The sequence below is a fragment of the Chiloscyllium plagiosum genome, chromosome 6 (genome assembly GCF_004010195.1).
Source record: "Chiloscyllium plagiosum isolate BGI_BamShark_2017 chromosome 6, ASM401019v2, whole genome shotgun sequence".
In the NCBI taxonomy this organism is placed as follows: domain Eukaryota; kingdom Metazoa; phylum Chordata; class Chondrichthyes; order Orectolobiformes; family Hemiscylliidae; genus Chiloscyllium; species Chiloscyllium plagiosum.
In genome coordinates, this window is record NC_057715.1 from 15,590,947 (window position 1) to 15,604,723 (window position 13,777).

A 13,777-nucleotide genomic window follows, 5' to 3' on the forward strand; every position below is an offset into this window, starting at 1 on the left:
TTTCTCTAGTCATCCAGCATTCCCTACACCTTCACCCCTGCTCAGATCCCTTTCACAAATTTCTCTTGTAGATATTTTGTTCCATTGTAACAGTTCTAATATCTGAAGAAAGACTATGCAATGTTTATTTTACTCCCAGAAATTCTTAGATATGACTCAAACCTCTGCCTTCAATAACCCCCTTCAACTTCAGCACCCATCATCCAGAGCAAAAACTGTTTGAAATCAGATTCTCAGTCACTGGAAAATTACCATGTGGTTTATCCTTAATTAATGGCATGCTTCAACCTTCAGGTTTTCTTATTGAATGTCTGTAATTGTTAGTGAGATTATAAAAACTACTCAGAGTTTGTCAAGTTTAGTCTGATCCAGGGCGCTGTCCAATCCCTGCAATGATGTGCATGACCCAGAGGATTAGAAATACAGAAAACAGTAATTACCAGTGCAGATGACACCTTCATGCTTGTCACATTCTCGATCATCGCATTCACAGAGTTGACCTGAGATATACCATTGCTGGGGTGAGCCACATATACACTTTCCACAATGGCAGGAACCTGGAAAAGATTTGTGCTGTAATATTTATGATTTGGAATCAAAACCCAGCAACGCTCAGTCAAATTCTACTAACAACAGGTAAAGGTCAGCAGCCACTGAGAATTCATGTTCCACTCACATAAGGGCCAAGGTATATAATTTGCTGTGCTGATGTGCAATTGATAGAGTGTTTTGATACGGTAAGCAGAAACTACCACTGGCAAGAGAGCATTAAGCAAAGGATGCAGATATAAAATAATGAACAAATGAACCAGTTATGAGCTGGAAATTCATGCCCTTAAGGATTGTGAGAGCAAGTTCAACAATAACTTTAAAAACAGAAATGTTTGAAAAAAAAATTGTTGCACCATTGGGAAAGAGCAGCAGGGTTGGACTAATTGGATAGCAGTACCACACAGCCGGGAGAAGCAGTTATCGCCATCGATCGCCTCACAAAATGCACATGAAATAACATCAAGTTGACCCTTAGGACCAAACTGATGGCTTAGAGGGCCTGCAGTCTCAGAAAACATCTTGTTTTATGACTGTGGAACATGGTCAACCTACGACTTGCAGGAAAAGAAGCTGAATCATTTCCATCTTTGCTATCTGCTGCACAGAATAGGGGTGCCCTGGTAGGATGTGGCATAACAAGTGTGGCTGTCTTCTCAAAGGCACAGCTGCTGAATTTGGCATAATCATCAAACAAAAGCCACTTCTATGATCGGGCATATCTACAAGATGGAAGACAGTCACTGCCCATCTGGACAGTGAGGTAGCTGGAGCTGCAGGACTAGTGGGGCATCCAATGCTCCATTTCAAGCATGTCTACAAGTGTGACAGGAAACCCCAAAGTATCAAAAGTCACAAGTGTAAATCATTACCTGGCAAAAGGAGAAAATGGCAAGACCTTCCTGTTGGTTTGTACATGTTATCATGTACACAGCATGGCAACAGATGCCAACATCAAATGCAACAACCTATAACAATACTCGGCAGCTTCATTTGTGGCAAAACCTCAAGGTTTGGGCCCTGCAGCCATCAGCAAGGCTGCACCATATGAAGAACCTCCACCTAAATTTGCTGCATGTTCATCATCTCTCATAGGTCAATGGACAACAACAACACATGGCCAAATGGGCATTTTTGTGTGCCATACTATTCAAGATTAAAAAACAGAACAAACATAAGAGATAAATAACAATTTCAGGAATCATGTGGGCTGTCCCCACCCTTGCCAGAGCAGATTGTTCCATTGAATGATTCACATAGACTCCTGCTTCTCTCTTCTGGCATGTTGCAAGTCCTCGGATATTGGCAGTATTTCCCAAACCAGTCGTCATCGCAGATACATCGACCACATGAGCAGATGCCATTGCCTGTTGGGTGAGTAAGCATAGAATGACCATGCTTTAAACACAAATTATACTCTCAACTGGTAAATTTATATTTTGTTGTGTGAATTAACTTCAAACCAACAAGCATCCATTAATGCCTAAACCTTAGAGTAATATTTGAAATATTTCCAATTTCCTTGACATTCTTCAAATTGTTTTCTTTATTGACTTATGGATCATCAAGCAGATTTATAATCAGTGGTTATATCCATCTGGGACCCTTTCATATTGCTTAATCAAAGTCTGAGTGAAGCTTTAATAAATAGTCATTTCACTATTACTGGCCTTGGTTATTGATTACAGGTCACTGCAACTCAAAATGTTTGGACTTGTTCAATTATGCTTTCACAAGGCACACAGTGACCAGGGAAACATGGACAAAATATTACTTGTTATAAGCTCAAATGTATCTCAGATTAGTGATGCAGGGAACTTTAGTCTGAGCTGTAATTGGATCTGTTAAACGATCAATGAAATGTTTTTCATGAGACGGTGATCCTCACTTTACTGAGGTTGGATGGAAGAACCCATAATTGATCCAAAAAAAAGCAGAAAATGTTTTTCAGCTTCAAATTGCTAAGTTGTTTCAAATAATTGTTCAAAACTAATTAAAACGAACAAAGAAAGTGATGACTATTTTGCAATCAATCATAAAACAATTTGGCGCTATGTTTGAAAGAATTACTCACTTAACAGCACAAGATAGCTTTGCCTGCATCTCAGAGCAATTTCTAAATATTTCGAACACTGCCAAACTTTATGATTTACTCTCGGCACCAACGGATACTGCCAATATTACATGAAAGTAATTCACCTCTATTTCACTTCAACCTAATCCTGGCTGATTACTTTTATGCTTGGTTTTCAAATGTCAGTTTATTAGTTCATCTTGCTTCAGATGCCTAACCATTATGCTACAGTATCTAACATTAATGTTGCAATATTGTTATTTACAGAGAATGGTGTTGGCCAGTTCTCCTGTCCATCGTTCCATATTGCATTCTCTGTAAATTTGAAGTCATTCAAACCTTTGCTGCCAGTAACATAACCTATGGCAAGCCCCATTTATCTTTCACCCCTGTGCCCTGGATTTACATTGGCTCCCAGCATAGCAACATTATAATTATCATAGAGTCATAGAGACGTACAGCACGGAAACAGACCCGTCAGTCCAACCCTTCCATGCTGACCAGATATCCCAACCCAATCTAGTCCCACCTGCCACCAGCCTGCCCATATCCCTCCAAACCCTTCCTATTCATATACCCACCCAAATGCCTTTTAAATGTTACAATTGTACTAGCCTCCACCACTTTCTCTGGCAGCTCATTCCATATACGTACCACCCTCTGTGGGAAAATGTTGCCCCTTAAGTCCCTTTTATATCTTTCCCCTCTCACCCTAAACCTATGCCCTCTAGTTCTGGATTCCCCGACCCCAGGGAAAAGACTTTGCCTATTTATCCTATCCATGCCCCTCATAATTTTGTAAACCTCTATAAGGTCACCCCTCAGCCTCCGACGCTCCAGGGAAAACAGCCCCAGCCTGTCCAGCCTCTCCCTATAGCTCAAATCCTCCAACCCTGGCAACATCCTTGTAAATCTTTTCTGAACCCTTTCAAGTTTCACAACATCTTTCCAATAGGAAGGAGACCAGAATTGCACACAATATTCCAACAGTGACCTAACCAAAATCCTGTACAGCCACAACATAACCTCCCAATTCCTGTACTCAATACTCTGACTAATAAAGGAAAGCATACAAAATGCCTTCTTCACTATCTATCTGCCTGCAACTCCACATTCAAGGAGCTATGAGCCTGCACTCCAGGGTCTCTTTGTTCAGAAACACTCCCTAGGACCTTACCATTAAGTGTATAAGTCCTGCTAAGATTTGCTTTCCCAAAATGCAGCACCTCGCATTTAGCTGAACTAAACTCCAACTGCCACTTCTCAGCCCATTGGCCCATCTGGTCCAGATCCTGTTGTAATCTGAGATAACCTTCTTCACTGTCAAATAAGGTACAGAAGCTTGAACACACGCACCGGCCGGTTTTGTAATAGTTTTTACCCTACTGTTGTTAGAATACTGAATGGACTCACAAACTCTTAACATTCAGTTGTACCTGTGTTTTTGTTTTTGCTGCTGTTTACCTATTATTTACTTATGTATGCTACATAACTATGTCATCTGCCTGTATTGCTCGCAAGACAAAGCTTTTCACTGTGCCTTTGTACACATGACAATAAATTCAATCCAATTCAATTCAATTCAAATTCTGGTCAAATACCTCAATTGCTTCACTGTAATCTCCTCAAGCCCTAAAATCCTTTGCAACATCTGTGTTTCTCCAATATCTCCTCCACTTCCAAATTTTTACCGGCTTCACCATTGGCCAGCGCACCTTCAGTTGTCAAGGCTCTTAACTGTGGAATTCACTCTAAGTCTCTCCACTTCTCGATTTTCCCTCTGCCTTTATAACAATCTGTAAAACCTCCCTCTTTGACTAGCTGACTCAGTGTCAAGTTTTGTTTATTAGTCACACTTGTGATGAGCTTTGGAATGTTTTACTATATTAAGAGTGCTATATTAATAAAAATTGTTTCTTTGTTTCTGAGATTTGTTGCACTTAAGAGGGCAAACCAGTGAACCGATCCCCCTATCGTTCCCCGAACAGATTGAAGATCAAGTGGCCCCATATCATCTTGAATGTGAAAGGATGGGAGTTGCAATGACAGCTGATGCTACCCAAGTCCATTTTACCAATGCCTCCCCCACTATACCATCCAATTAAGGCTATTATAACTACTGTTGGATCAATCATTCCATACAGAAACATTTTTATGTTTGCCTTTGTGAGCAACACCACCAGCTAGAACATTGGAAGAACACAGACAGATGAGGAATGATGATGGGCATTTAGGCCCAAATTAAGAGGTGAACACTAGCCAAGGTTAAGCTCTGGATTTGCAATCCGGACATGAATGTTGTTGCTATCTTCATAAAATCATTGTAAGTAGACAAAGCACATTTTTGCTAGCACAGTGATGAACAGGCTTCACTGGAAATTTCATTACTGACAGATATAGTGAGGAGACTGTTTCTTTGTTTTAAAACCTTGTACACATTTAGACATGAGCCCCGGAGTAAACATGACATGGTACAATGTTGAGATCGTTTACATTGCTAACATTATATGAGTTTTCTGTTTTGCAGGTTAGATTTGACATTGCTAATTATTATTGTATAGATAATTAATCTGCGGACTGATTTCAGAGATGTTTAAATTCTGCACTTGAGATTGGCTGCACTGCATTCAGTTCTGAGCCCAGCACCTCAGCAAGGAGATGGTGGCCTTGGAGTGAGATGCAGCAGAGGTTCAGTACTGCTAGGGTTCAGGACACATTGTAAAATATTTAAACATTTATAAATTGAGTGGTAAATTTTTGTTCAGTAAAGAATACCAAGGTTTACAGAACCAAAGCAGGTTAGTGGAGTTCAGATACAGATCAGTCATGATTTAAATTAAATGGGGGAACTGATTTATGTTCCTTTCTATATTCGATTTTATCAATTGTGAATTCTTAATCACATCGCTTGAAGATATCAAAGTGTGCCATGGACTCAATGGGCAAAATGGCACCCTTCTGTTCCTGATTATTTCAGAGATCTGTGTGCAAATATAATACTTACTTTATGATGGCAAATCTAATATACAAAATAAAAATTAATACAAACTCAATGACATAAAGAATTTCAGCGCTTTCTATCCTAAAAATGTTGTTATGATGTTTTACTGTGAATGATAAATTCGAAGACTGAGTGTGTGAGAATTGCATGGAGAAGCATGGAGATAATTACTGTATTGCAATGTGAGGTATGAGTTTGGAGCTGTGATTTGTTGTCATTTTAATTACAAATTATTGCCTTTTACTTTTCTGCATTCTTTCCATTACAATGTTATACATTAATGAGCACAAAGTGTTTGATTTTATCTTCCCATCAAATCATGGTTTGTTTGGAGATTTGATTAAAAATTACTCTGTTATAAATAGAGCACAGTTGCAATAAGTTATGAAGATGAGGATGAATGAAGTTAGTTTTTGGTGTCACTTTTTAACTATCAGCATCAATTGAAATCAATTCTTCATTGCTTCCATCTCTAGGTTTATTGCAGCAGGTTAACATGTTCTTGTGTTATTCCAGTTAATGACAAAGCAATCATTAGCCTTTTGGAAAGTCATCACTTCCAATGTCCTCTCCAAGCCACACAACATCCTGTCCTAATTATATTACTGTCACTAAATCAAAATCTTCGATCTTCCTCTCGAGCAGCATAATGGTATACCGATATCAACAGAGCAAGAGGATTCCATCCCACTACCTTCTCAGGGACAATAAAGAAGAAAGGAGGAAATCCTTCCATTTAAATAACATGTTACACACCAGCAGATGTATTAAAGTGCTTATAACCAGTGAAATATTTTTGAAATGTGGCAGATGTTTAATGCAAGGTAAGCTTTCACAAACAGAAATATGACAATTGCAACATTTAAATGGGTAAATGAATAGGAAGGGTTTAGAGGGATATAGTCAAATGCTGACAAATGGGACTAGATTAATTTAGGATATCTGATCGGCATGGACAGTTGGATAGAAGGGTCTGATTCCGTGTTGTACATCTCTATGACGCTATGACAATGACCAGATAATCTATTTTGGTCTGATGTTAATTTCAGGATAAATATTAGCCAGAACACTAGCTATAGCTTCTGTGCTTTTCTTCAAAAAGGTGGCATCAGATCTTTTACAGATACTCAGTCAATCAGGTGGGAGGTCAGTTAAAAGACCAATCAGAAGGTTGGCACCCCAACGGTGCAGCACTTCCTCTGTCCGACAGTGCCATGTCTTTTGTACTGAAGCCCAGGAGTCGGATTTGAATCCAAAGGTGAGTGTGTTGCCAACTGAGTCACTGCTGTCAAATCAGAGAACTTCAGGATGGATAATAAATAGTGGGCTTGAACGCAATTTCCATATCCTCAAAAAGAAAAAAAAATAAATATGCAAGTTGCATCTTTGGCAGAATCACTAGAGATGTCTCTGAAGTTTAAGGCACAGGGATGACTAATTTGCTGCAAATTGATGTAGTGAACAATTCAGTGAATGAAAAGGACTTTTCTGCTTTGCAACAGTGTCTAGTTTTCTTTGTGTAATATAAGATAAAAATAAAACCACTTACCACCACAGATGGTTCCTTCACTGTCCTCACACTGCCGATCATCACATTCACACTTTTTTCCATAGACACGCCTATCTCCCGGTGGGAAACAAGTACACTGACCACACTGGCATTTTCCTAAATAGAACAGTCAGTCAGTCAGTTAAACTCCTTGACAACACAAAGACAAGAATGGTTTTTACAAAAAGTACTAATTAAGGAACAGTCACTCAGACTTTGCTGATTTTTTCCATTGTTGAGGTATAAATCCTCCCATTGTAATGTGGTGATTCCTTCTGATCATCACAAAGAATTGATGAAGCATTTGGCAGTGGCCTCACAAAAACTGCACTTCATTCTCAATCCCCACAGGAGTTTCAGGAAAAAGGTGCACTTGCATATTGACTGCCCATTAAAATCTCCACAGAAGGTTTGGGCTGTGGTTAGCAATACAGGGAGACGACTCCTTACAATGAGATGAAAATTGTCATGACTACCAAAGCTGCTAAACCCAGAATGCAAACAATCAAAAATTATGGAGTTTCATTCCTTCGGGTTGTAAATCATTGTTTGAGATTTTAATAATGCTTTATTTTCTCTCTTAATGCAATTATTCTTTATTCTCTACTTGCCCTTGATTTGAGTCCAATTCATTGGAAGTCCTTGTAAATCATTACGTATTCCCCAAACCTTAAATGTCTAGTAGACTGTTTGTCTCATTGTTCTCAGGATGACTGAGCTGGACTGACATCAGCTCAGTCATCCAATTAGAGTCATAGAGATGTATAGAAACAGACCCTTCAGTCCAATACACCCATGCCGACCAGATATCCCAACCCAATCTAGTCCCACCTGCCACTACCCTTCCCATATCCTTCCAAACCCATCCTATTCATATACCCAATCCAAATGCCTTTTAAATGTTGCAATTGCACTAGCCTCCACCACTTCCTTTGGCAACTCATTCCATAAACGTACCACCCTCTTTGTGAAAAAGTTGTCTCTTAGGTCTCTTTTATATCTTTCCCCTCTCACCCTAAACCTATGCCCTCTAGTTCTGGACTCCCCCACCCCAGGGAAAAGACTTTGTCTATTTATCCTATCCATGCCCCTCATAATTTTGTAAACCTCTATAAGGTCACCCCTCAGCCTCCGACGCTCCAGGGAAAACAGCCCCAGCCTGTTCAGCCTCTCCCTGTAGCTCAGATCCTCCAACCCTGGAAACATCCTTGTAACTTTGTTCAACAACACTCCCCAGGATCTTACCATTAAGTGTATAAGTCCTGTTAAGATTTGCTTTCCCAAAATGCAGGACCTCACATTTATCTGAATTAAACTCCAACTGCCACTTCTCAGCCCATTGGCCCATCTGATCAAGACCCGATTGTAATCTGAGGTAACCTTTTTCACTGTCCACTACATCTCCAATTTTGGTATCATCTGCAAACTTACTAACTATACTTCTTATGCTCACATCCAAATCATTAATATAAGTAATGGAAAGTAGAGGACCCAGTACCAATCCTTGTGGCACTCACTGGTCACAAGCCTCCAGTCTGAAAAACAACCTGCCACCACCACCTTCAGTCTTTTACCTTTGAACCAGTTCTATATCCAAATGGCTGGTTCTCCCTGTATTCCGTGAGATCTAGCCTTGCTAACAAGTCTCCCTTGAGAAACCTTGTTGAAGGCCTTACTAAAGTCCAAATGGATCACCTCTACCACTCTGCCCTCATCAATACTCTTTATTACTTTTTCAAAAAAACTCAATCAAGTTTGTGAGACATGATTTCCAACGCACAAAGCCATGTTGACTATCCCTGATCAGTCCGTGCCTTTCCAAATATATGTAGATCCTGTCCCTCAGGATTCCCTCCAACAACTTACCCACCACCGAGGTCAGGCTCACTGGTCTATAGTTCCCTGGCTTGTCCTTACCGCCCTTCTTAAACAGTGGCACCACGTTAGCCAACCTCCAGTCTTCTCGCACCTCACCTGTGACTATTGATGATACAAATATCTCAGCAAAGGGCCCAGCAATCACTTCTCTAGCTTCTCATAGAGTTCTAGGGTACAACTGATCAGGTCCTGGGGATTTATCCACCTTAAAGCGTTTCATTCATCCAGCACTTCCTCCTCTGTAATATGGATATTTTTCAAGGTGTCACCTTCTATTTCCCTACATTCTATATCTTCCATATCATTTTCCACAGTAAATACTGAGGGAACTCAGGAGAAATATTTTCACCCAAATGTGAGAATGTGGACCTTGCTGATTGCTGGTGCACGCTACGGGAAAGGTCTGTGCTGCCAGAGTGCACTGTTGGTGCATTGTGGAAATGCCAGGATGGTTGTGATGGGTTGTCAATGTCTGTGGAGGAATGCATTTGGCTGGTGTTCATGGACCGTTCCTGCAAGTACCTTTGCCCAATGTCTAATGTGGCAATCATTCAGAGCTGATTCAGCCTGGTATCTCCTCTGGTTTCATTGACAGGTTTTCCCAAAGTCCCTCAGGTTTTCTAAGATAGGTCTTTCACTAGTAATAGGCATGACCTTCCTTGGCCTCCTCCATTGTAGCAATGAAGCCCACTGCAAATTGAAGGAATAACACCTCATCTTCTGCCTGGGCAGACTACAGCCTAGAGGACTCAACATTGAGTTCTCCAATTTCACATAACTCCCTGCCCATGACCTGACTCCCCTCCTAGCCCCTCTCCCTCCCATCCACTCCTCCCTGCTACCAACCAGATTCATTCTTCCCATTGACCAACGTATCCTCTACCTGTCTTCACCTATCTCCACTTCACCACTCTGCTCCCGCCACCCCCTTTATCTGCAGCTCCCCCTACACCCACCCCCAGTCCTGAAGAAAGGTTACACCCAAGATGTCGACTTCTCCACCTCCTGATGCTGCTTGGCTTGCTGTGTTCTTCCAGCCTCCTGCCACACTATTAATGGAGGCATATTTTGGCATTAACAAAATGTTTACAAAGGATAATGAGGATCATTTAGCATCTTGCTACTGCCAAGCGAGAATCTCACTCACACTGCTTGTTCAAGCATAACAGACTTGAATGTTGAGATAGGCCTTGCCACACTTTTTCCTGAATCGGCCACGTATCTCACCTTAGCCCAAGTTGCTCAGACCCTTATACGATGCCACCCGTGGAGTGGAACACAATACGTAGACAATACACAAATAATGGGACACAAATAATGAGGGGGAAAGTATTGGAAAGATAGTTGGATAATGTAAGGTGGGATAAAGACTCGTGTGAAGCACAGCCTCTGGCAACTGAGTGATATAACTTACCTCTGATCTCTATGTTCTCTGTATGTCTATGAAATACATTTGAAAGATTGACAATAACAACAACATACTTAAACAACACATTATTTAAAAAGGAAAGAATTGCATTTATATAGCTCCTTTCATGCACCAGAACCCTAAGGTTCAACAGCCAATGAAATATATTTTGGTATAATTGCAGTTGCAATGTTGAGAATGCAAAAACCAATTTGGATAAGCAGGTTTCGACAAATAGCAAAGTGATAATGACCATATAATTTGCTTTGTGGTGGTGGCTGATTGTGGAATAATTATTGATTATGACAACAGAAAAAGCCCCCATGCTTCTTCAAACAGTGCCATGGGCCTTTTGCAATCACCTGAGGTGACGGATGGGGTCTTGGTTTTACATCTCGTTCAAAAAAATAACACCTCTGACGGTGCGGCACTCCATCAGCATAACACAAGGAGCATAAACCTCAGAGTGGCATGTTAAAATCTTGGGCCAAGATCTGAAACCATAACCTGCTGATTCAGCAGTGAGAGTGCTACACAGTGAACCATGACTGACACTCCATTGTAGTAAATAGTCCCAAGATTTAATCAAATAAAATGTGACACTGAGCTGAATAAGGAGTTATTGGGGCAGGTGGCTATAAGTTCTGTCAACAATACAAGTTTTAAGGCTCATCTTAAAGTTAGAGAGATGTGGAAAGAGGTTGGGAGACTTAGGAAGAACGCTGTAGAATTTATGGACCCAGGCAGCTAAAGACCTGATTGACACAGATAGAGCAATGAGAATCAGGCTGGCAGTTTCTTTAAAGGTAGAATTATTTGTATTTGGCTTGAAAGTCTCACAACTGCAATACAAAAAGCGATGTAGCAGGTGTTTACTTGAACTGGAAACAGGTTGAATTGTTTCAATCAGTCAAAGAAGCAGTGATGAAGAGATGAACGATGCTGTGACCTTGTGACTGTCCTTGGACCCTGACATCAATAAAACCCTTGAAAGATGAAATCCTTGATGTGTTGCCTTTGATGTTGAAAGTGAAGTCTGACTCTCTCCCCCAGTCTTTAATACCAACAAAAACTTGCAGTGAGCATGAGACAAATTTATAATTCCAGTGATTTCCCTGGTGCATTGATTCTCCATGAAAGCAGTCACTTATCACAATACTTGTGAGAATTTAATAGGAGTATTCGAAATTCGCAAGATACCATAAATAAGCAGAAATGATTCCCACTGGCAGGACAGTCAATAACCAGAGGAGACTGATTTAAGGTAACTGATGGAAGAACCAGTGAGGAGATGAAGAGAGTTTTTGTTTACGGCAGTAAAATTGTTGTGATTCGGAATGTACTGCCTAATCAGGTAGTGGAGGCAGATTCAACAGCCACTTTCAAACTGGGATTGGAGAGTTCCTTGAAAAGGAAAATAAATTTCAGGATTATGGGAAAGAGCCAAGGGAATTGGACGCATTAGATAAACTCTTTCAAAGGGCCAACGCAGGTACGATGGGCTGAATTACCTCATTCAGTGCTGTCGCCTGATCTGAAAACAGAAACGTGAGCTGATCCAGCCTCTACATTTGGCATCGCTTTGTGAAAGAATTGATGACATGAAGTCAGTGGATTAGACAGGAAAACAGCATCAAAGCTTAAGAATTAAGGCTGTTTTAATTTGAATCTCACTGATATGCTTCCATTAATCAGTTAAATCTCCATTTGTAAGAATCAAGAGTGCGGTGCTGGAAAAACACAGCAGACCAGGCATCATCCGAGGAACTGGAGAGTCGATATTTTGGGCATAAGCCCTTCAGGATTATGTAAGAATTTGTCAGAATGCAAAGTGCTCTGTTACCTCTCTCTACTGTCTGGATGCCTCCTAGAAACATGGGTAAATCAGACTGCTCCAAATCTGATCCCAATACCCAATCTTCTACATCAATTACACTTCCACACAGTCTTCCTATATTCCTTAGTCCTTCAGTTCCCTACATTAAATAACCTCAGTCTTGAATATACCCACTGCCTTTATATCTCATAATACATTATTTTCCAGAGCTTTACATTCTTCAGCTCAGCTTTTTGACATCTACTTTGCCAATCTCTCCCAGTATGTTAAAAACGGAAAGAACTGTGGATGCTGTAAATCAGAAACTAAAACGGAAACTGCTGGCAAAGCTCAGCTTGTCTGGCAGCATCTGTGAAGAGAAATCAGAGTTAATGTTTCGGGCTGAGTGACCCTTCCTCAGATCTGATGGCAGTGAGGAAAATATTGGTTTATATGCAGATGTTAGGGTGTGTGTGGTGGTGGTGGTGGTGGTTGGGGGTGGGGGGGAGGGGGGTAAACAGTAAGAAGTCAACGATAGGGGAGATACAACCCAAAGATAGAGAAGAAACATTGGACAAACAAAGGAGTGGGATAATGATCTGGCTAGGAGGATGAATAGCTACTAATAGGCACTGTTAGTGGCTAGCCATGGGTTGTGTGTAGTAGCAGACTTTGTGATAACAGGGTCTGGTGTGTGGGGTTTGGGGTAAGGACATGGGAGAGTTTAAGGCCTAAAGTTGTTTAACTCACTATTGAATCCAGAAGGCTACAGGGTCCCCAAGTGAAAAATGAGGTGCATCTTATATATTTTCAATAAGATCATGTATCATTCTTCCTTCTAGGTCATGAAGGAACCTTTTCAGCATTATTGCTAATAAATTAACAGCGATCAATCTCAAGGAAAGGATATACGTGCCACATTTTACTTTAGTAAGCTAACTTGCAAAGTGCTCAGATGGACAATCTTCAATAACCTTCAGCTTGAACATATTTTTTACCCCGGAACTAGGGGGAGGTGATGGCCCAGTGGTATTATCACTGGCCTGTTAATCCAGAGATCCTGGTAATGTGCTGGGGATACAAGTTCAAATTCTGTCATTGCAGATGGTGAAAATTGAATCCAATAAAAAGAAATTTGAAATTAAAAGTCTAATGATGATCATGAATCCAGTGGCGGCACTGCAGCTCAGTGGTTAGCACTGCTGCCTCACGGCACCAGGGACCCAGGTTCAATTCGAGCCTCGGCTGACTGACTGTGTGGAGTTTGCACGTTCTCCCCGTGTCTGCGTGGGTTTCCTCCGGGTGCTCCGGTTTCCTCCCACAGTCCAAAGATGTGCAGGTCAGGTGAATTGGCAATGCTAAATTGCCCATAGTGTTAGGTGAACAGGGAAATGGGTCTGGGTGGGTTACTCTTTGGAGGGTCAGTGTGGACTTGTTGGGCTGATGGGCCTGTTTCCATAATGTACAGAATCTAATCTAATCTAGGTAGGAATGTGAGCTAC

The 13,777-nt window shown here is 40.9% G+C and overlaps 1 protein-coding gene across 1 annotated transcript in view; it reads right to left on the reverse strand.

Moving 5' to 3' along the window:
* Positions 1-13,777, reverse strand: part of itgbl1 (integrin, beta-like 1) — a 228,183-nt gene that overhangs the window by 27,094 nt on the left and 187,312 nt on the right. Inside the window, exons 8-10 of the mRNA XM_043691272.1 lie at positions 7,174-7,290; positions 1,770-1,916; positions 441-557 (exon numbers count right to left, since the gene is read on the reverse strand). Coding sequence (XP_043547207.1) covers positions 441-557; positions 1,770-1,916; positions 7,174-7,290 — 381 coding nt within the window. The remainder of the gene's footprint in view (positions 1-440; positions 558-1,769; positions 1,917-7,173; positions 7,291-13,777) is intronic.